Raw genomic sequence first — 21,548 nt, forward strand, 5'->3', positions numbered from 1 at the left:
GTTTTTTTACCATAATAAAATAATCAAAATGAGAGAAAAGGGTTTGGGATCAAAAAGAAAGTTGATCTATACTAAAATCTTTAAAAGATGTCTCATGAAAAGTATGAAATAAGATATAAAGGGTAACTTGAGAAAGGATTTTTGTCAGTTCCAGAAAAAACATCTACTTCTGCTTTATTGACTATGCCAAAACCTTTGACTGTGTGGATCACAAAAAACTGTGGAAAATTCTTTAAGAGATGGAAATTCCAGACCACCTTACCTGCCTCTTGAGAGTCCCTTGCACTGCAAGGAGATCAAACCAGTCAATTCTAAAGGAAATCAGTCCTGAATATTCTTTGGAAGGACTGACGCTGAAGCTGAAACTCCAATACTTTGACCACCTAATGCAAAGAACTGACTCATTGGAAAAGACCCTGATGCTGGGAAAGACTGAGGGCAGGAGGAGAAGGAGAGAACACAGGATGAGACGGTTGGATAGCATCACCGACTTGATGGACATAAGCTGGAACAAGCTCTGGGAATTGGTGATGGACAGGGAAGCCTGGTGTGCTGCAGTCCATGGGGTCACAGAGAGCGACTGAACTGAACTTACCTCCCTCCTGAGAAATCTGTATGCAGATCAAGAAGCAACAGTTAGAACCGGATGTATATTGTCACCCTGTTTATTTAAGTTATATGCAGAATACATCATGCAAAGTGCTGGGCTGGATGAAGCACAAGCTGGAATCAAGACTGCCAGGAGAAGTGTCTATAATCTCAGATATGCAGATGACACCACCGTATGGCAGAAAGCGAAGAGGAACTGAAGAGCCTCTTGATGAAAGTGAAAGAGGACAGTGAAAAAGTTGGCTTAAAACTCAACATTCGAAAACTAATGTGAAGCTAAAGCCCTAATACTTTGGGCACCTGATGTGAAGAACTGACTCACTGGAAAAGACCCTGATACTGGGAAAGACTGAAGGCAGGAGGAGAAGGGGACGACAGAGGATGAGATGGTTGGATGGCATCACCGACTTGATGGACATAAGTGAGCAAGCTTTGGGAGACAGTGAAGGACAGGGAAGTCTGGCGTGCTGCAGTCCATGGGGTCATAGAGAATCAGACATGACTGAGTGATTGAACTAACTGAGAAAGGATCAACAAATGCACGGAAGATGACATGAGATAGAAGATGGCAAAGAAAATTTCGAGTAGGAATCCACCCCCCATCCCCCAGTTCAGGCAAAGCAGCATTTCCAAAGGAAAACAAAACTTTTAAGGAGAAGAAAAACTGGAAAGGGATCTAACTTTGAGACGCTTATCTCTAGAGAGAGAGAATGAAGTCAGTGTAAGAGGAAAAACATTGAATCGTATTCACGTGAAGGAAACAGAGCCTTTGTAGCAATTAACCTGCTATATAGCATGCTGTAATCAAACCGTATTTATAGCATATAATCTGTGAAATTGACTAAATGAAAGCAAATTTATTGGACCTTTATGTCATTAGAAGCATTTAAAATGTGATTTTCATCACACTTTGCCTTTTAAAAATAAATAAGAAAAACCATATAATTTGCATTGCTGAATAATGCATTCACTTGTGTACTATTTCTGGTAGAATGAAACTGAGCTTAACCAGGTGAGATAAACATCTGAATATTGGTCCCATTACCTCTTTGTGTCCAGTTGTTCCAGAACGGAAGCTGAGCATGGGCAGTGTGCGTGTAGAACACCCTCATGTCTTGGGGGGCAAGCAGTTCAACAAAATGACAAGACTCCAAGAACTCTTTCTTACAATTCAGGATCGAAGGAGCCTGTTCAGAAACATGCACTAACCTTCCAGAGAGAAATGAAAACACTGCCACAAAGGTATCCTATGAAAAACATTCAAAATAAATGCATGGTGTTGAGATATGACTAGCAACATTTCCTGAATAAATTTCATCTAGATATCTACTATGATCAATAACTTGAAATGTACACACACATACATCTGGCAAAGGTAACAAAACTCTCCAACATACTTCTTAGTTATCACCGTAAAACCTGCATTTTTCCTTCTGAAGTAAGTTCTGCCAAATGATACACCAGCTCATTCTATACCTATTAAACAGTGAATCCCTGGTGGCTCAGACAGTAAAGAGTCTGCTTGCAATGCAGGAGACCTGGGTTCAATCCTTGGGTCAGGAAGATCCCTTGGAAAAGGGAGTGGAAACCCACTCCAGTATTCTTGCTTGGAGAATTTCATGGAGATTTCCTGGCGGGCTACAGCCCATGGGGTCAGAAAGAGCTGGACACGACTGAGAGTGACTAACAGTTTCACTTACACACTATATTCTGTGTTCACTCGATTCCTTCCTCTTCGAAAACTGTGCTGTATCCCTAACAGGACGGTCTTCCCTTCGCCTGTGCATATCTAGGCTTCAAGATCAAGCTCTAGATTTTCTTGCTCCAAGATGCTGTCTTTGACATACCTCGTAACAATCGTTCCTCTAATTCGTTTCATTAGACATAAACATAATCTACTTATAATCAGCCATGGTTTGTATTGCCTAGCACTGGCATATGTTTTCCTCTCTAGTGTTAATCTGAAGATCTTAAAAGGAAAACGTTTTTCTAAAGCTCTTTTTTTTTTAAATCTCCATAGCACTTACTACAATACTATAAACACACTAGTTATTAATAGTGAGAGAGTCATTTCCTAGGCAGGTTGATAGGAAATCTAGGGGTCCCCAAGGAGAGAGGGGTCTGGAATTCTCAAGGAGGAAGAAAGGACAAACTTTTTTTCTTTCTCCACATTCCTTAGGATTATATAACAATAATGTATCCTGCCTGAGGACAGTCTCTGGATTAAGGACAGTCTTTGGATTAAACCTTCTGGCTAATTCTGTTATCTTAAAATGTAAATTATGGGAGTAGGTCTGATGAGGTCTTTACAACCTCCAGACATTCTTTGGATTCATTAGAGAGTATATAACTTCATTGTCAACACTAGCAAGCGGGTACTCTTTCTACCCACTTCTGATGCCTATGTCAGAAGCTTTCTCTATCTCCTTTATACTTTAATAAAACTTTATTACACAAAAGCTCTGAGCGATCAAGTCTCGTCTCTGGCCCCGGATTGAATTCTTCTCCTCCGGGGGCCAAGAATCCCGATGTATTTGCGTGATTCAACAACAACCTTTCAATAGTAAAACAAGCACGTAACATTAGGGATATCTCGTGCTCCAATATTATAAAATCTTCAAGTTACAATTATGCTGTTCAGTTCAGTCGCTCAGTCGTGTCCGACTCTTTGCAACCCCATGGACTGCAGCAGGCCAGGCCTCCCTGTCCATCACCAACTCCTGGAGCTTGTTCAAACTCTTGTTCCATCTACTCGGTGATGCCATCCAACCATCTCATCCTCTGTTGTCCCCTTTTCCTCCTGCCCTCAATCCTTCTCAGAATCAGGGTCTTTTCCAATGAGTTGGTTCTTCACATCAGGTGGCCAAAGTATTGGAGCTTTAGCATCGGTCCTTCCAGTGAATATTCAGGACTGATTATGTTGAGGTCTACATAAAAATTGGGCTTCCCAGATGGTGCTAGTGGTAAAGAACCTGACGGCCAATGCAGGAGACATAAGAGATGCAGGTTCAGGACCTGCATCAGGAAGATTCCCTGGAGGAAGGCATGGCAATCCACTCCAGTATTCTTGACTAGAGATCCCCATGGATAGAGGAGCCTGGTGGGCTACAGTCCACGGGGTCACAAAGAGTTGGACATGACTGAAGTGACTTAGCATGCATGCACTATACATAAATTAAGTAATCTCCATCATGTCAGCAAAACATGAACCTCAATTATTCTGTCCACATGAAGAAAAGATAAATACTAAATAACTTTCAAAATTTTACAAAAGATGACATCATCTCAACTCACCTGCTCTATAAAATCCAGTTGTTACAACCTGGGTAGTAGGTACTGGAACTAAGAATGATATAAATAGAAATCAACATTTGGAGATTAGAATACGATGCAGGAAATTACTCTGTAGTGTTGCTTTTTTCTTTTTCTTAATTTGGGAGGACTCAGGGATGCTAGGAGAGAGAGGCACCCCAGAACCGAAGCAAAGCCGACTAACGCTCATGTGCTACTTCCTGTTTTCAGATGTTTTCTTTGTCAAGGGCAGAAAAAACTCAAGATGCCTCATTAGCAGTTTTCTCCAGTTGTTTACCTCAAACTGTGGTTACTGAAATGTTCAGTTGTCACTTTTAAGAATCTACATCAAGATAAGGTCCCTAGGAAAAACCACCCCGGCTAATATGGCAAAATTTGTGAATTCTTACTGTGTTTTTCCAAGTGTGCTCTGAAGCAATAGTGGCCAGCTCCTCCAGACTGCACAAGGTCACATCAGCTTGAGGTGCTCTGTTCTGTCTGAGAATCTGGAAAGACTCACTGTTTGCTAAGAAACACAGGAAAATAGGTAGTCTGTTTCACAACAATATCTTTAGGAAGTCATTTTCATCACGATTACAGTTGGCTAATTTTTTTAGGATAAGGGCACCTCGGAATATTTTCCTTGAAAGATCAGTTTTTTCTTTCACGTAAAACACTGACAGCCGTATAAACTTAAGATTTTGAATTTATGAATTTGGCATGTTCTGGTTCATAGGGAACGAGATAAATTTAAAGTACCAAAACAAGGTACCGAAACCAAAAATTCTCAATATACACAGAGGGGATTTGTATGGTAGAAACATCACTTCAGTATTCAGGAATTATATATCATCTATGAAGCCACACGGAGAAGGCGATGGCACCCCACTCCAGGACTCTTGCCTGGAAAATCCCATGGACGGCGGAGCCTGGTGGGCTGCAGTCCGTGGGGTCGCTAAGAGTCGGACATGACTGAGCGACTTCACTTTCCCTTTTCACTTTCATGCATTGGAGAAGGAAATGGCAACCCACTTCAGTGTTCTTGCCTGGAGAATCCCACCGACGGGGGAGCCTGGTGGGCTGCCGTCCATGGGGTCGCACAGAGTCGGACACGACTGAAGTGACTTAGCAGCAGCAGCAGCAGCATGAAGCCACAGAGGTTTGTGCTACAGAATGTGCATTTTAAAAATCTCTTGGGAAGAAAGTTGTCAAAAGAAAAGTGTTTATAACCATTCCATTTTAATTTGGTAAATTCCTGACATGACATGACTGCATTTTAAAAGTCCAACTATTTTCCCCCCAATAATCATAGAAGACAATATTCCTTTAAAAAGTCAATCTCCAAAATGTGGTTATGCCAAACTCTTACTCTCCCAAAATAAAGCTGCAAAATACTGCAACAAAAATACTAAACTATTACACAAATAGGGCTTCCTGAATGGCTCTGTGGTAAAGAATCCACCTGCCAAGCAGGAGACGCAGATTCGATGCCTGGGTTGGGAAGATACCCTGGAGATGGGCATGGCAACCCAATCCAGTATTCTTGCCTGGAGAATCCCATGGACAGAGGTGCCTGGCAGAGGCAGTAGGGGTTGCAAAGAGTCAGACACAACTGAAGTGCATGCACACAGTGCTAATCTGAAAAACTAAGATGCCAGTGGCCTCAGTGTAGATTTACTCATCTCACATAGAATAGCATAAAACACTCAAAACATTTCTGTGCCTAAAACCAAGCAGACAACGCTTCTGGCCTGGGTGCCATCTATGAGCAGTGATGTTTGTGCAAGACTGTATTTTCTGGGCAGCCCGTTTACCTTGTACCCTGTGTACACAGAGAAGGGCATAGTTAAGGGCATCCAGTGTGCTTGGTTTACTATGTCTTTCCGATCGGAAGTATTTTTTCATTTCTTGGACAACTGTTCTAAGTTCTTCAGAAACTCTTTCAACCTTGCTGTTCACTGTAAGATCAAAAAAAAAAAAAAAATTCTAAATTCACATTTTGGATTACAATAGGTCAGTTTTCATTGAACAGCGTATTTCGGGCCATGCCTGCTTTCTGAGCACTTAACATGAATCAGCTCATTCAGTTCACAGATTTATTATCCCCTTTTTACATGTGGGGAATCACAGGTCAAGAAATTGGTAAACATCAAACCTTTTCTACTGTTTGATTCCCACTTCAGCCTAGAGTCAGCAATTCCCTAAGCACTTTTTATCTACTTAATATAGTTAATTTCCTTTAGTGTCTCCAGGGTATTTCATTCCAAGCTGCTGGAGACTCCCGGTAAACTTTTTCCTAGGCTTACAAACAAAATGCAAAAAGATGGAAGCCCGTCTTTCCCTTCTACTGCCCCAGCAAATAACAACAAACTCATCAGATCATTTCACCTGTTGCTGGTCTGCACCAATTTGCTCCGCAGCTCGCATTTCTGGCTCCATAGCTCAGCAGCATCATTCCCGGGGGCCTCAGGACCACTGGCCTGTGGTCCTTCAAGTTCATGACGCTGATTCCCCCTGGGGTTCTCAGATTTACCACTGGACCTTTCTACATCTTCACAGGGATCCATCTTTCGCCCAGCAGCCCTCAGTCAGTCGCCTGCTCTTTGCTACTTTGCAGTCGGCGACCGAACCGTATTTCTCATTGTGGTCCATGCCATGGCCTTAGAAATGTCAGTCATCATTAGCGGGCAATTACTGACCCTGCTCCTCGGGGGCACTTTTCTCCCCAGTATTTCCCTGCAATTTTGGATGTCTCCGCTCACCGGAAATCCACCCTGGAGGGGGAGGGTGGAAATAAAAGTGACAAGTGTCAAGAGAAACACAATTCGATTCCGGAAGCTCGGCTGTAGCTCCTAGGGTGGGCAGCCCTGGGGGAGACCCCGGCCCCGGCAGCCTCAATAATCGCCGCGCACCCAGGAACAGGACCGAGCAAGGAGCCACTTGAAGCATAAAATTCCCACAGCGCAGGACACGCTTGAGGCGACCGCGGCCGGCGGGCTCCGAGCCCACCCGGCCCCAGCCGAGCACTCACCCGCCGCCGCCGGCGATGCTCAGCCCAGCGGACCCAACCGCGCGCGGTCTTGAGGCCCGCCGCGTGCCAGGCGACCGCCAGCACCACGCCCCCCTCGCGCCACGTGACACGGTTCCGCCCCCGCGGAGCGCGATTGGCCGCCGCCGCCAGCTCTACGGGTCCCCATTGGCCCAGGGGCGGGGTCCGCGCCGGGGAGCCCGGGTTACATAAGGGGAGGCGAGGGAGCGAGGGCAAAGGCTTCAGAGGCCGTTACGTAACGCCGGGGATTCGGCCTGAGGACCGCCCATGACTAATCCTACTGGTCGGCGCGTAGGCAGGGGGCGGAAGGAACCTGAGGAGGCCCTATTCCCCGCCCCCTTACGGCGTCGGGGGATGGGCCACGGGGGCCGCCGGAGCGAGCGTGGCAGTGATAGGACGCCGGAGCCACCAATCACGAGGGGGCGGGCCCCGAGCGGCAGGGTGGGCGGGATCGGCCCAGCCTCCACGTGATTGGCAGCTGCACCCCGCTCCAGTACTCTTGCCTGGAAAATCCAGTGGACGGAGGAGCCTGGTAGGCTGCAGTCCATGGGGTCGCTAAAAGTCGGACACGACTGAGCAACTTCACATTCACTTTTCACTTTCCTGCATTGGAGAAGGAAATGGCAACCCACTCCAGTGTTCTTGCCTGGAGAATCCCAGGGACGGCGGAGCCTGGTGGGCTGCCGTCTATGGGGTCGCACCTTAGCTGCAGCAGCAGCAGCAACCAGGAAGCGCCAGGAGGTGTCCGGGAGAGTGGAGCCGGCGGGTTGGGCATCCAGAGGAGGGCCCTGGACGTCCTAGCGCAGCGCTTTCCTTATGTCTTCTCGAGTTCCCGTCGTTTCCATCTTTGTTAACGACCTTCTTTCTCTCACTCCTGCCGACACTGAGCGGCTGGGAGGACCCAGGCCGTGTAGCCGACTGGGAAGATCAAATCTGGTTTTCAGAAGTGGAATTCTCACAACTTGAAACATTTCCCTCGTCTTCTTAAAGATTTCATTTAGCAACTGGAGAAAGACAAGTGTTTGTAAAAGACACTATTTTGGAAGGGAAAGTGTAGAGAAGCCCTTTAAAAAACACAGAGGGCTCTTTTTAACTGTGTCTCGACTTAGCTGAAGTGTGGGATGCTGTGCAGATATTCTGTGCGTCTCCAGTGCCTGGTACAGAAACCTTCAGTATTGGTTGGATGAATTGAAGCAATTGTGCATAAAAGAGGAGGGTAAAACGGAATGTGGCAGGTCATATTAGGTATTGAATGCATGTGAGCATGTACAGTGACTCAGTCGTGTCCGAATCCGACTCTGTGACCCCACGGGCTGTAGCCCTCCAGGCTTCTCTGTCCTTGGGATTATCCCGGCAATAATACTGGAGTGGGTTGCCACTTTTCCAGGGTATCTTCCCCACCCAGGGATGACCCACCGTCTCCTGTGGCTTCTACATGGGCAGGCAGATTCTTTATCATTAGCACCACCTGGGAAACCTGGGTATTAGATAAACCACCTTATTTTTTCAAATGATATTCACTCTCCTCTGAAGCCTTGTTTTGTTAAACTGCATTTATTCAGCAAATATTTACCGAATGCAAGTCTGGGGATTGCAGGTTTTGATGAAGAACAGAGAGTTGTTTTCTACACATTACGTTTGAGATGTGCGTCATACATCCAAGCAGAGTGGTCAGGTAGGCAATTGGATTTGCCAGCTGGGAGCTTAGGGGAGAAACCAGGGGTGGAGATACAGCTTACATTTAAGGGAGTCATCAGAGTCTCTATGGCGTTCACAGTGGTGGGTGAAACGGTGTCAATGACAGAGTGCAGACAGAGAAAGGCCAAAGACCAAGCGTCAGGGTATAGGGAGATAAGGTCAAACAAAAAATAAGGAGCCATAGATAAGGTTGAAAGAAAGCCAGGAGTGTGGGGTCCTGGAAGCTCCATAATGAAGCATTTCAAGGAGACAGCTGGCAACTGTATCAAATGCTGGTGACAAGCAGAGTGAGACAAAGGCAGAGAATTTCCTGTTGGCCTTCACCAAGACGATGACCTTGGTTACAGATGTCTCAGTGGTGTGGATTGAAGAAAAAGAGGACGTGTGATGGTGAATACCGGAAGACATAGGAAGGAATTTTGCTGTGAAGAGCTATAGATAAGCATTTGTTGACTGGAGGCAGGGATGCGGGGATCACTATTAAGTGATGGCGTGATCCAGTAGGAGGTGAATGAATCCAGAGAGGTGAATGACACAGAAAGGAAGAGCTGCAGACAAGAGGCAATGGCTGAAGAGAAGTCCTTCCTGCGGTTGGGAGTCCACAGTGTTGCCCAGAGGCAGGGACTTCTGCCAATGGGATTGTCCGTGTGGCAGTACAGAGTCAAGTAGATTTCTAAATGAACTTAGCTATTTAAAGGATGAGGGGAAAAAATATTTCCAAATAATAACTATACCATAATTGGTTTATTTAGTAAATTCTAGTTTTACAGGTTGAATTTTCTGCTACTATGAAAAGCAGCTCAGTTGGAAGTTTGCTAATTTTTTAAATGAGCTAAGCAGTCTGGTCAATTTTAAAGCAAATAATTAATCCTCGTTCAAAACCAATGAAAAAACTACTATACTTTAAAAAACATTTCATTCGTGATGCAAATGTAGAATTATCGTGTAGGGGACACAACTCATTAGACGAGATGGTTGGATGGCATCATCAACTCAATGGAGATGAGTTTGAATAAACTCTGGAAGATAGTGAAGGACAGGGGAGCCTGGCATGCTGCAGTCCATGGGGCCACAAAGTCAGACACGACTGACTGAACAAGACAAGGGGAATCTGCCCCCATTTTTTGATGGTAATGTCAACACAGAGGAAGATGTTCATAGAGGTTCCACTTCTCCTTTGGGTGACAGGTAGGACTCCCTTCTGAGGTGAGCCACGGTCAACTAAGTCACTTTGGTCGATGAAATGTGAGCAGAGCTGCTGGCTCCATATCCAGACAGGGGTTTTGAGAGCCAGTGCACAATTCCTGATGGTTCCTTCCTTCTGTAGTGATAAACTAAAATGAATGTTTACAGGAAGTTCCCCACCCTGTCTGCAGGAGCTGATGATAGCGCCTTCCTGCTGACTGGCATCAGACACAAAGCACAAGCGAGGAAAAAACTTGAAGCCGTTGCGATTTTGGGGGTGTCTGTTACACAGCACATTTCCAGCATATTGAGTGCTAACAGATGGTGACCAAAAATACCAGCAAGTCCAGCAGATGTGTCTGGAATGATCCCTGGGTGGGTGATGGGGCCCTTCTCTGCAACAGTTAATGACAGGAAGACCATGAGGAAGGAGGGGTTTCCTTGTCTGGTGAACACTGAGTTTGAGAGGCTTGTATCCAATAGGCCAGGAATCATCAGCAGATTAATGAATGGAGAGATCAAGAGCAGAGAGATTGCCTGAGGGCAGGTGGTTAAGTAGAATGAAGAGAGAAGTTGGCTGAGGTCCCACCCTAAGGAACCCTGACATTTAAGGGATATGCAGTTAAAGAGGAGCTCATTTATGGTAGATTTTCCTTTAAAATCTTGAAAATGATACCAAGGGTTCACATGTATTTCATTCTCTCAAGGTCCTGAACAAAAGGCAGAACTCTCAGTGCTTTTCCAGGGACATGACTGTCTGCCAGACAAGAAAAACAGTCACCATTTACCTGAGGCAATGGAAAGAAGTCAACCTCTTTTTCATCAAATTCTACTGCAAACTGGCATTTCATTGTAAACATAAGTCTCCTTCCACCCATATTATATTGTTCTGTAGGGGTTGTAGAATAAGTGTGGAAGCATATTCAAGGGGAAAGAGATATGCTGAATGAAAACAAGAGACACGGTTTGGAGATGTCCATTCCCCACCTGGGTCAACTTCCCCATGTCCCATGTGAGCAGCTGTTTGATCCACCACATACTGGCCAGCTCTGCACAACTCATTTCCAAAAGACCATCTATTTAAGAAACTCAAAAGCCAAATCCTGAGTGTTTCAGTGACCATAAGGAAGCCAGTTCCCCAACATCTCCTCGGCTGAAGAACACTATTTTATACAGGGAGTGGGGTGTGAGGAAATCAGGGTCCTCAGGCAATGAGGAAGGGGAGTCAGGGTCTGTAAGGGAGGGGGTGAGCAGTAGGGAACGCCATTTCAGGACTTGGACCACATGCTACTCCTCTATCAGGGACACAGGCACCAGAGTTATGTTTATAAACACTTTATTTAGTTCATTATAGCGGGTGAGTTCCCAGCTAAACACACAGATACACAAGTGGGGTATTCCTGGGTTAATGCAGCAGCCAGTGGGTTACATGGGACCAAGCACCAAAGCTGCAGAATCAGACCTGGCAGAGACCTGAGACGAGGGTGGGCCACTGTCCAGACACTAACTGCTGTCCCCTTCTCCCAGCAGGGCACACCGCAAGGCACATCTTCAACTTCATACCACTGCACTGATGTCAGGGGAACAGATGTTAAAGAAGTGGAACCTGGGTCCTGATGCACCTTAACTGCTGTCGCTTTGTACATCACCAAGTAGCATGTGAATGAGACTTTGTGAACATTCTGGTCACGGTGAGCCCCAGGGTGCTAAGACTTCTTTCCCCCTCGGTGCCTCCTTGCCTCTTTTCATTCCTACCTGACTTCTTGACCTTAAGCCACACACTCTGGTGTCCAAAGTCTCATGTACACAACAAAAGTCTCTCAGCTGACAACACCTCTGCCCAAAGCAGAGTCTCATGCAGAAAGTCTGTGACGTCAAAGAAAGTGTCTCCTGTTAGCTGTCCCCTGGGAAGAGGGTCATCTACTCTGACCAATGCCTAGTAGAAAGTGAAATTTACAAGACAGATTTAGACAGTGGAATATGGATCACAATTAGAAACAAACTCCAAGAAGCTGTTGTCTATGGAGACTGGGCCAGAAAATGACCTGTCTACAGACAGTCTCACGTGAAGGCTACAAAATTGCTGCTCACATATTATTAGAAACATACTGGAACTTACAGCTGATCATCTGCAAACTGCTGAGTAAAACGCCTCCCACAGGTAGGAGACGGTCAGCATCGAGCTCAAATCTTCTCTAAACCTCAGGAAAAATGCTAGATCGGAAGGGCAGTTGCAAGACCTACACCCTTTCAAGGGCAAGAAAGGCCTGCCAGGATGTCAGAAGTTCACACACAACATTACAACTTTAATTCTGAAGGGCACCTTGAGTTCCACTGGTCACTTTTCTGAATTTATCTGGCAGGAACAAACTTGATGTCTGACTGGGATTTAACTTTTTGGCAAGATAGAAACTTTGGTCACAGCCATCGTTCTATAAAAATGTTTTAGAGAGCTTATTATTTCTGATTAAAACAATATTTTTAGCAAGTGATACATAACAGTAACAAGAAAGTAAACATCTTCATATCTAATGTAAGAGCAAAAACTCTTTACCAGTATCTTATTTTAAAATACAGCAAAAGTCAGTAGTGTCTATAAACAGTAGAGAGTTCTGCTATAGGGAATCAGAAAAAGAGCAAAATAAGGCACAGATTTGTGTTAGGCAGTGGTGTTCTTTCTGGAAGGCACAAATTGGAATCTGATTACCCAGAGGTTTAAAATGAGGGTAATGTCATATGATGAGGACAGTTAACTTGGAACAAATTTCCTTAACTGCAGTCAATGGCAATTAACCAGACAACATTACTGCTAGGTTATAACACTCTGCAACCGAAGAAGTCCTCTCCATCAGCCCATTTGTAAATCTGAAAAGGCACTGTGCAAAACGGAGGCTGGGCTGACCACGCTTCTAGTTTGGAGTGCATATTACAAAACAAAGGCACGTCTCCTAGGAAACAAACTTTACAGTCACTAACAGAAAAATAATCATTTTAGAGCAGTAGGCGAGCTTGATAATATAGCAGGTTCTAAATCAAAACTCTTGAAGAGGTTTCTTGAACAGCAGGCTGGAGTTTCACTGGTTCTTCAGGAAGATATACTCCACACTAACAAGCAGAGGAGATTTAAAAAAGGAGAGGGGAGCGGGGAGAATAGTTGTTTAGTCTTTCAGTGCAAACACAGAATAAACATCAAACACTACAGTCTAAGTGTGAACAGAAATTCAATTTCTGGCCAATTTCCTACTAGCAGCTTCTCTACATTTTGTGGAAGATTAGAGGAGGCTGCCAAAAAAAGGATCCAAGACACATTTCTTTAAATAGTTCTCATGTTCTGGGCTACTAATGGCAATGGGCTGTTCCGATACTGTCTACAGTAGTACTAATGGTTATAATAATAGTATTAATGATAGTGTGGGTGTATATTTGTTCCTTTATATAACTATTCTTATTATATGCCAGGCACCATCCTAAGCACAGTTTATATATTAACAGCTTTGTCCTCATAATAAACATATGAGATAGGTAGTAGTTATTATTGTCCCCATTTTATAAATGAGGAAATTGAGGTTCAGAAATAAGAAATTACTTGTTGAAGGCCACACAGCTGGATGGTAGAGCAGAGTGGATCAGAAGTAGCCCATGCTCTTCATCACTAGGCTGTACTACTTCTCATGAAAGGAAATATCTGATGAAAGTTATACAGAGATCAAACTTATGGATCAGGATAATGTTTATGTTGAAAATCTCAGATTCAGCACTCAAGTATTTACAACACTTACTAACGAAAAGGAAAACCTTTGGGATACATTAACATCTCCAAGAGAACTTTTATTCTGAGCTGTTGTACATGGAGTCAAATGTGAACAGACAAGACTTTCTGCAATGAGTTTGGAGCAGGAGAACTCACCGACAATGATGATGATGATGATGACCACAACGGTGATTCCTATCGCCCACATCTGTAACCAAACATATGTCCACTTCACATTCAAACCCAGAGATTAACGTGCCAACTGAAGAGTATCATTTAGTATCATTCTAGTCACAGAAGGAGAAATTAAGGTGCCCACCCATCCCAAATAGTCCTAATTATTAAGGCCTAAACTTAATGTCCTTATTAATGTTCAGATAGGTGCTAACGCTCACTATCTGCTTTTTTATAACACGTTCAAATGATTTATGGTCCTAGATAGGCATCTGTCTGTGGATACACGGATTAAGCCTGTGTCAGGTATCAGACAGTGTCACTCTTCAACCCAGGAAGGGATGTGACCGCGGCCCACTTCTTTGGCAACCACGTGAACTCTGCTTTGGGCCCTGCTCCTCATGTGGTGCTTCCTGCTTTTCTGTGGAGCATGCTGTAGCTCTCCAGCACCTCTTTCCTTTTACCCTGGAGCCATTTGCACCTGCATGCAAACTGACCTTCCTGTTCCAGCCCTCTCCTGTCAGTCTGTGTGCAGGGCTGGAAGGGGCTGCAGTCTGTGACTGATTCTGGACCTGCTTGTTTCTACAAACTTCTGAAGGTCAGCCACAAAGCATGGAGCATTCTCAATTGTGGGGGCAGAAAAAGGATATATAGTCAGAGTTTTAGATTCAAAGTCAATGCAAATTTCTGTGTGGGAAGTCAGATTCATCTCTAAGGCTCATGAAAGTCCAGTATTTGTAGCCTTTGTCTACCCCAAGACAAGACGGTGACTTGATATAAAGACCAGTTAAAAGCGAAGTACCTTGCAATTCTTCCACCAGTATTTTCTCTTCAACTTGGCAGCACTTGTTTCAAATTGGGAGGCTCCTGCTTGTAGCGCATCTGCACGGTCATCCAACTCAGAGAGCTTCTGGTCTCTTTCCAACACTTTATCCACATTGACTCTCATGATGTCCACCACCTGATGAATATGATCACATTCAGGTACAAGTAAAGGAAAGAAAAACGCAACTCATCAACGAAGTTTACTGGCATTTTTTTTTTCCAGGTCAACTCTTTACTCTTTTGAGTCAAACTTTCAAAAAAGAAAAAAGGGTTGACTGTTTCACAATAAAAACACTCAGCAAACTAGGACAGAAGGGAACTTCCTTAACATGTTACAGGGTATCTGTGGAAAAACCCACAGTTAACATCCATGCTCAGTGGTGAAAGACAAGGAGGCCCACCTTCAGTACTGCTGTTCAACACTGTACTGGAAGCTCTGGCCAGGTAGGAAAAAGAAATTAAAAAGCATCCAAATTAGAAAAGCTTCCTGGTGGCTTCCCTGGTAGCTCAGCTGGTAAAGAATCTGCGTGCAATGCAGGAGACCTGGGTTTGATCGCTGGGTTGGGAAGATCCTCTGAAGGAGGGAACGGCTACCCACCCCAGTATTCTGGCCTGGAGAATTCCATGGACTCTATAGTCCATGGGGTCGCAAAGAGTTGTAAACGACTAAGCAACTTTCACTTTCCTTTCAAATTAGAAAAGAAGTAAAATAATCGCTGTTTGTAGATGATTCCACGTACAGAAAATCCCAAAGAATCTACCAAAAAACCCTACTAGAGTTAGTAAACAAACCCAGTAAAGTTTTAGGGTACAAGATCAACAGCCATAAATTAGTGTGCTTCCATAACTAGCAATGAAAAGGAAATTAAGAAAACAATTCCATACAATAGCACCCCCAAAAATAAAATACCCAGGGATAAATTAAACCAAGGAGGCCAAAGACTTGCATGCTGAAAACTACAAAACACTGCTGAAAGGAATTAGACCTAATGAAATGGGAAGACATCCCACATTCATAGGTTGAAAGACTTAATTAACAGTGTTAAGATGGCAAAACTCCCCCTAGTGATGTACACATGTATAGATTCAATTCAATCTCTATCAAAATTCCAATGGCATTTTTTTTGCCTAAATGGAAAAACTAGTCCTCAAATTCATATAGAATTCCAAGGGGCCTTGAACACTCGACACAATATTGAAGAAGAAAAACAAAACTGGAGGAGTCACACTTTTGAGCTTCAAAACTTGGTGCTTAGATAGCCACATGCGAAAGAATGAAATTGGACCCTTACCTTACCTCACGTGCACAAATTAACTCAAAAAGGATCAATGACCCAAATACAGAGCTGAAAACTATAAAACTCTTAGAAGAAAACATAACTCTTTACAACTTTGGCTTTGGCTATAGATTTGACCCCAAAAGCAAGAGCAACAAGAGAAAAAAACAGATAATCTGGATTTCATAAAAATTAAAGTCTTTTGTGCTTCAAAAGACTATCAGGGATATGAAAAGCCAATCCACAGAATGGCAGAAAATATTTGAAAATCATGTATCTGACAAAGATTTAACATGCAGAATATACAAAGAACTCTTTGTTAACCAACATTAAAAACAGACTACCCAGTTAAAAAACTAGTAATGGTCTTAAACAGACATTTCTACAAAGAATTTATACAAACAGCCAACAACCACATGAGAAGATATTCAGCATCTCTGGTCAATAGGAAATGCAAATTAAAACCACAAAGAGTTACTAATCCATACTCATTAGGATCAGTTCAGGATGGCTATAATCAAAACAGTAGAAAATAACAAGTGTTGATGATAACATGGAAAAACAGGAACTCTTGGACATGGCTAGTGGAAAGGCAAAATAGTGTAGCCACTGTGGAAAAGCTTGAAAGTTCCTCAAAAAGTTAAATATAGCATTACTATGGCGATGGTTTAGTCACTAAGTCATGTCGACCCTTGCGACCCCATGGACTATAGGTTGCCAGGCTCCTCTGTCCATGAATTTCCCAGGCAAGAATACTGGAGTCGGTTGCCATTCCTTCTCTAGGGGATCTTCCCTACTGAAGGATTGAACCTGCATCTCCTGAATTGCAGGTAATCTCCTCCATTGCAGGCAGATTCTTTACCACTGAGCCACCAGGGAAGCCCTTAGATACATAACCAAGAGAAATGAAAACAGATGTCCACATAGAAGCTCACATGAAAATGTTTATAGTAACACAATTCATAACAGCCAAAAGGGAAAAACAACTCAAAAATCTACCAACAGATGAATGGATAAACAAACTGAGGTATCCATCTGCAATGGAGTACTATGCAGCTACAAAAAGGAATGATGCACCGACAGACGCCACAACTAGGATGAATGTCGAACAAATGATGTGAAGTTAAAGAAGCCTGACACAAAGGCCACGCATTGTATTATCCCTTTCATATGATACATCCAGCAGAGGCAAAACCACAGAAACAGAAAGTCAATTAGAGGCTACCACTCTGGAGAAAGAGGGAATGGGAAGTGATTACTAAATGCCTACAAGGTGTTCTTCAGGTGATGAAAAAACTGGAACTAGACAAAAGGAATGGCTGCAGGGCATTGTGAATACACCAAATACCACTGAATTATACACTTTAAGGTGGTTATGCAAATTTCCACTTCAGGTAAAAAAAAACTCTCTTTGGTAAAGGAAAAGTACCAAAGGGAGGGAGGAGATCTGTGTCTACCTCTGGCTAATTCATGTTGAGGACTGACAGAAAACAGCAAAATTCTGTAAAGCAATTATCCTTCAATAAAAAATAAATTAATTTAAAAAATGTAAAAAAAAAAAAAGGACCCAATTTGAGTTTGTAAGTAAATAGAAGTTTCATGGAAGATGGAATTAGAACGGGTTTCTTAGCATGAAAATGTAAACAATTCAGAATTTAGTTCATAAACAAAACCATCGGACCAAAATATTGCCATAGGATTTAACAATGGGATCTAACATTAGTTTAACTCTGCTTTTTAAGATAGCCTAATGCAGAAAGACCAAGACAGCCTTGCTTAGCTATGATGGCTTTTGAAAGAGAAGGTTAAAGTGAAGGTGCTCAGTCGTGTCCGACTCTTTGCAACCCCGTGGACTGTAGCCCACCAGGCTCCTCCGCCCATGGGATTCTCCAGGCAAGAATACTGGAGTGGGTTGCCATTTCCTTCTCCAGGGGATCTTCCCAACCCAGGGATCGAACCCAGGTCTCCCACATTGCAGGCAGACGCTTCAACCTCTGAGCCACCAGGGAAATACGAGCCTGAATTTCTCAAATAGTCTTCCATTGTAGGTCTGCGTGTATAGGGCAGAAGAAAAGACGCTCTGAGGGCCTCCCAACCAAACATTTCTACAAACATAGATCTGCTGGGTTAGAGCAGTTTTCCAGCACCTGCCTCTTGCACAGTACTGGATGGCAATTGACAGAGATTTGCTGGGCTGGGTAACTGGTAAAAAGCATCCTGATGAAAAATCCGGTCAGAAGGATTCATCCTGGCTTCTGCAATCTACAGACCTCATCCTTAAGATTTTATTCTTTTATAAAGCAGTTCTTTTTTCTTCTCTAATGTTTAATTTATTGTGGCAAAATATACATCACCAAGTGATTCTTGGGAGGGATGTCCTCAGGGAGAAGAGCCTGTACTTTAGGTGTGTGATTTGGTTAAAGGAAAACAAGCTTGAAACCAGGAGGATGTGACTTCTCAGAAGCTTAGAAAAGGGGTCCCAAACCAGTAGGGGACAAATTTTTGTTACAGTTAGGATAGTCCAAATTTACTTTACGTTCACACTTCTGTGATACTTTTCCTAAACAGAATTATTCCCAGAGTGTTCTCATGCTGGCTTGTAATTCAGGTTTTCCACATTTCAGAGCAATACCTCATCCACTTGATTTTGTGTCTGCTGAAGTCTTCTACTACTGCCAGCGGCAGCGCTTGAACCTGCAGGTGCATTTGTAGTCCTGAAACATGTAAAGACACAGGCAAGAGTAAGTTAGGATTCCAAACACATTTCTGTTAAGTATGCGGATATTTTCCAGGACCCTCAGTGTTAGAAATTTCAGAACTAAAGCAGAAAATGAACATCTTTTCTGCAGCAATGAACAAAGGTTCTAAAGACATCTCTTCTAATTCCTCTAAAATTTCAAAGATTCACCCACATGTTAAAAGTGACTGAGGTCTAAAGTGAAGGTTTGATAGGCTCTCCTTTGTATCACTGAAGCATCTGATCCTCACATGAAAGTCAAAGTGTTAGACATTCAGTGACCCCATGGACTATAGCCCACCAGGCTCCTGAGTCCATGGGATTCTCCAGACAAGAATACTAGAGTGAACTGCCATTTCTTCCTCCAAAGGATCTTCCTGACCCAGGGATCAAACCCAGGTCTCCTGCATGGCAGGCAGATTCTTTATCATCTGAGCCACCCGGGAAGCCTGATCCTAAGATAGGTAGATGCTATGTTCCCATTTTTTTTTTATTACTTGTTTTAAGGTATACAGCTACTTAAATGCACTCAGTACTCTTCTGATCTTTTCACTGTGGCAAGAACTGTCTTCAGAGTGGTGAACAACTACAGAACACCCTTTTTCCAGTACAGAGAAATAGACTCACTTAGAGAAACAGAGTGAGGAACACTAGGATGCAGGGAGTGGGGGCGGTGTGAGTGGCAAAGATAAGATGAAGCAAGGCTCCCTCTCTTGAAAGGTACTTCTTTTAACATCCTCATTGAATGCTTTACTTTTCCCCCAGACAGATCTTTTTTGAGCACTCTGGCTTGGAAGTCCTAATTGCTTCCATGACTTGGTTGGCAGTACTTTTGATTTTTCAGAGATACCTATATACAGTCTTGCCTACAGCCTTGCCTTATCCTACAGATCCTTCCTATGTCTTAGGTCTCTTCCCTGTGTCCTTCCTACAACACCCACTGATTCATTGATTCAACGGACAGTTAATTTTATACCTACCATGTGTCAAAGATTAGGGATGCAGCAGACCCCAGCCATGCCCTCAGAGTTTACTGTCTGATAGATAACAGCAAAGGGTCATGTACTATGCATTTGCTGCAAGCATTTTCTCATTTAGTCCTCAAAACTCTTTGAGGGGGCACTACTACTATTAACCTCATTTTACAGAAAACTAAAGGTTGAGAAAGTCGACACCACCAGCTGCACTGGAGCCTGTGTTAGACCAGCTTCTGTATAATTCTACGATCTAGATTTTAACTGCTGCGATCATCTGGCACAGCAGCCTCAAGCAGGAACCCTCCAGAGGAGGGGTGACCCTAGTTCCGGGAGGAACCGTGGGAAAGCACCCATTCCTTTCTCTGTAGGTGAGCGACGAGCAGGTTGAGGCGGGGGACAGCGGGTCTTTGTGATTCCTGACCCTTAGCGTTCTCTGAACTGTTACCACGGGAAATTCCTGTTTTCGAGGGCCACTACAAGAATGCTTCTGCTTAAAAGGAGAAGGCCCACAGCTCTGCGCCTGAGTCCACTCAAACCACAGGTGCTTCAAGACAGGGCGGAGGTCCTTCTTCCCCTTGCAACTTCCGGAATCCAGCCCAACACCAGGCGGGGAGCAGGCGCTCCAGGACGAGGGCTGCAGTCACAGCACCCCTCAGTGAACTTGGGGGGCAAGGTGGGAAAAACAGGACGGGGAGGGGAGGTCGGAGATGAAGCAGGGCTGGCGGTGAAATTCTCCCTACCTCTAGGAAACCCCGGCTGCCCCGCCCTCACCCGTTCCGCGTCCGCCCGACTGCCGCGGGGCCCTCAAGGGCGGCCGGCGGGGCCGCAGTGCCGACCTGGCCCGTATGCAGCCCGCACTCCCGGGGGCCGCCGCCCACCCCTAGGCCTTGGGAGCCCCCGCGCATAGGCGCGCGGGGAGCGCCCGCGTCCGAGGGGCGGCGGGCGGGAACCGGGCCGGGGTCCCAGCCGCGGGCCGAGGTCCCTCGGGCCCTCGGGCCCTCCGCGCCGCGTCCTGTCACTCACATTTTGGCGGCGGAAGCAGAGTCTCAGGATCGGCTGACTGGCGCTGCGGGACCGGAGGCCGGGGACCTGGGACCTGGGACCTGGGACCTGGGACCTGGGCGCGGTGCCGGCGGCGCAGGGGCGATGACGTCATCGGGAGGGGCTGACGGGGTGGGCCGGGCGCGCGAGGCCGCGAGGGTCGCGCCGGAAGGGGGCGGGGTGTGTCGAGGGCGGGCGGGGTGTGTCAGGGGCGGCCCCCTTCCACCGAGCGCTGCGGCCGGTTGCTGGGCGACTGCCGGCTGTCACTGCCCGCGCCAGTGCTGACCTGGGGCACTTGAAAAGGCACCATGGAGATAAATGAGGGTGTGGGAGTTTTACGTTATTCTGGGCCCGTGAGTTATTCTTCTGACTGTGACAGCATCGGAGACAGCCCTTGGGCTTCTGCTTAAAGTTCCAGATTAATCCAGTGGTCCTGGAGACGCCACATTTTCGCAAGAAACTTGTTAAAATGGGAGGGGAGGTTCATTCATAGTATTTGTTACAGGCGTTGATTGGATTAGGCTTCCTTTTCGTGTGTTTATTTGTGACACAAATATCTGTCATTGCACAGATCTTAATATAATCTCTTCATGGAAATCTTGATATCAGGGACTGTACTTTCTACCTTTCTGTATGTATTTCGGGACACCAAGCACATAATAGGTCCTCAGCTTCTGAATTTCCGGTTGAGGCTGAGGCACAGATCTGAGTAGTGATTTACTATGCAAGGAATTTCAGTTGTACTAAAAGCGTTCCTAGCAGCAAAGGCAACTCCAGCGTTAAACAGTACACCAGTAGGTCAACTGGCAGAACAGATGAAAAATGAAAAAAAAATAACATCAAACTGTCTTTTCCGATTCCAAATGGGATTTGAAAAAGGAAATATTAGTGTATATTAGAATAAGAAAGAGAGTGTCACATAGGTGAAATTCGG

The 21,548-nt window shown here is 44.7% G+C and overlaps 2 protein-coding genes across 2 annotated transcripts in view; both read right to left on the reverse strand.

Moving 5' to 3' along the window:
* PER3 (period circadian regulator 3) overlaps positions 1-7,033 on the reverse strand; it is a 54,082-nt gene extending 47,049 nt beyond the window's left edge. The window contains 5 exon segments of the mRNA XM_061382865.1: positions 1,655-1,856; positions 4,311-4,426; positions 5,715-5,858; positions 6,289-6,674; positions 6,932-7,033. Coding sequence (XP_061238849.1) covers positions 1,655-1,856; positions 4,311-4,426; positions 5,715-5,858; positions 6,289-6,400 — 574 coding nt within the window. The 5' untranslated portion in view covers positions 6,401-6,674; positions 6,932-7,033.
* Positions 7,034-11,151: 4,118 nt separating this feature from the next.
* VAMP3 (vesicle associated membrane protein 3) lies at positions 11,152-20,668 on the reverse strand. Its single transcript, XM_061382867.1, has 5 exons — positions 20,597-20,668; positions 18,492-18,573; positions 14,560-14,718; positions 13,740-13,791; positions 11,152-12,937 (listed from the first exon to the last, which is right to left on the reverse strand). Coding segments are annotated over exons 1-5 (315 nt in total). The 5' UTR covers positions 20,599-20,668; the 3' UTR covers positions 11,152-12,917.
* Between the last annotated feature and the right edge of the window lie 880 nt (positions 20,669-21,548).

The sequence above is a fragment of the Bos javanicus genome, chromosome 16 (assembly GCF_032452875.1).
Source record: "Bos javanicus breed banteng chromosome 16, ARS-OSU_banteng_1.0, whole genome shotgun sequence".
NCBI lineage: Eukaryota > Metazoa > Chordata > Mammalia > Artiodactyla > Bovidae > Bos > Bos javanicus.

What these genes read in the sequence shown, in the direction of transcription:
- VAMP3 (XM_061382867.1), bottom strand. An exon ending in CACAAAATCAAGTGGATGAG is followed by an intron (nt 14,719 to 18,491) that starts GTATTGCTCTGA and finishes CATATTCATCAG; the next exon opens with GTGGTGGACATCATGAGAGT. An exon ending in ACTGGTGGAAGAATTGCAAG is followed by an intron (nt 13,792 to 14,559) that starts GTACTTCGCTTT and finishes GTTTGGTTACAG; the next exon opens with ATGTGGGCGATAGGAATCAC.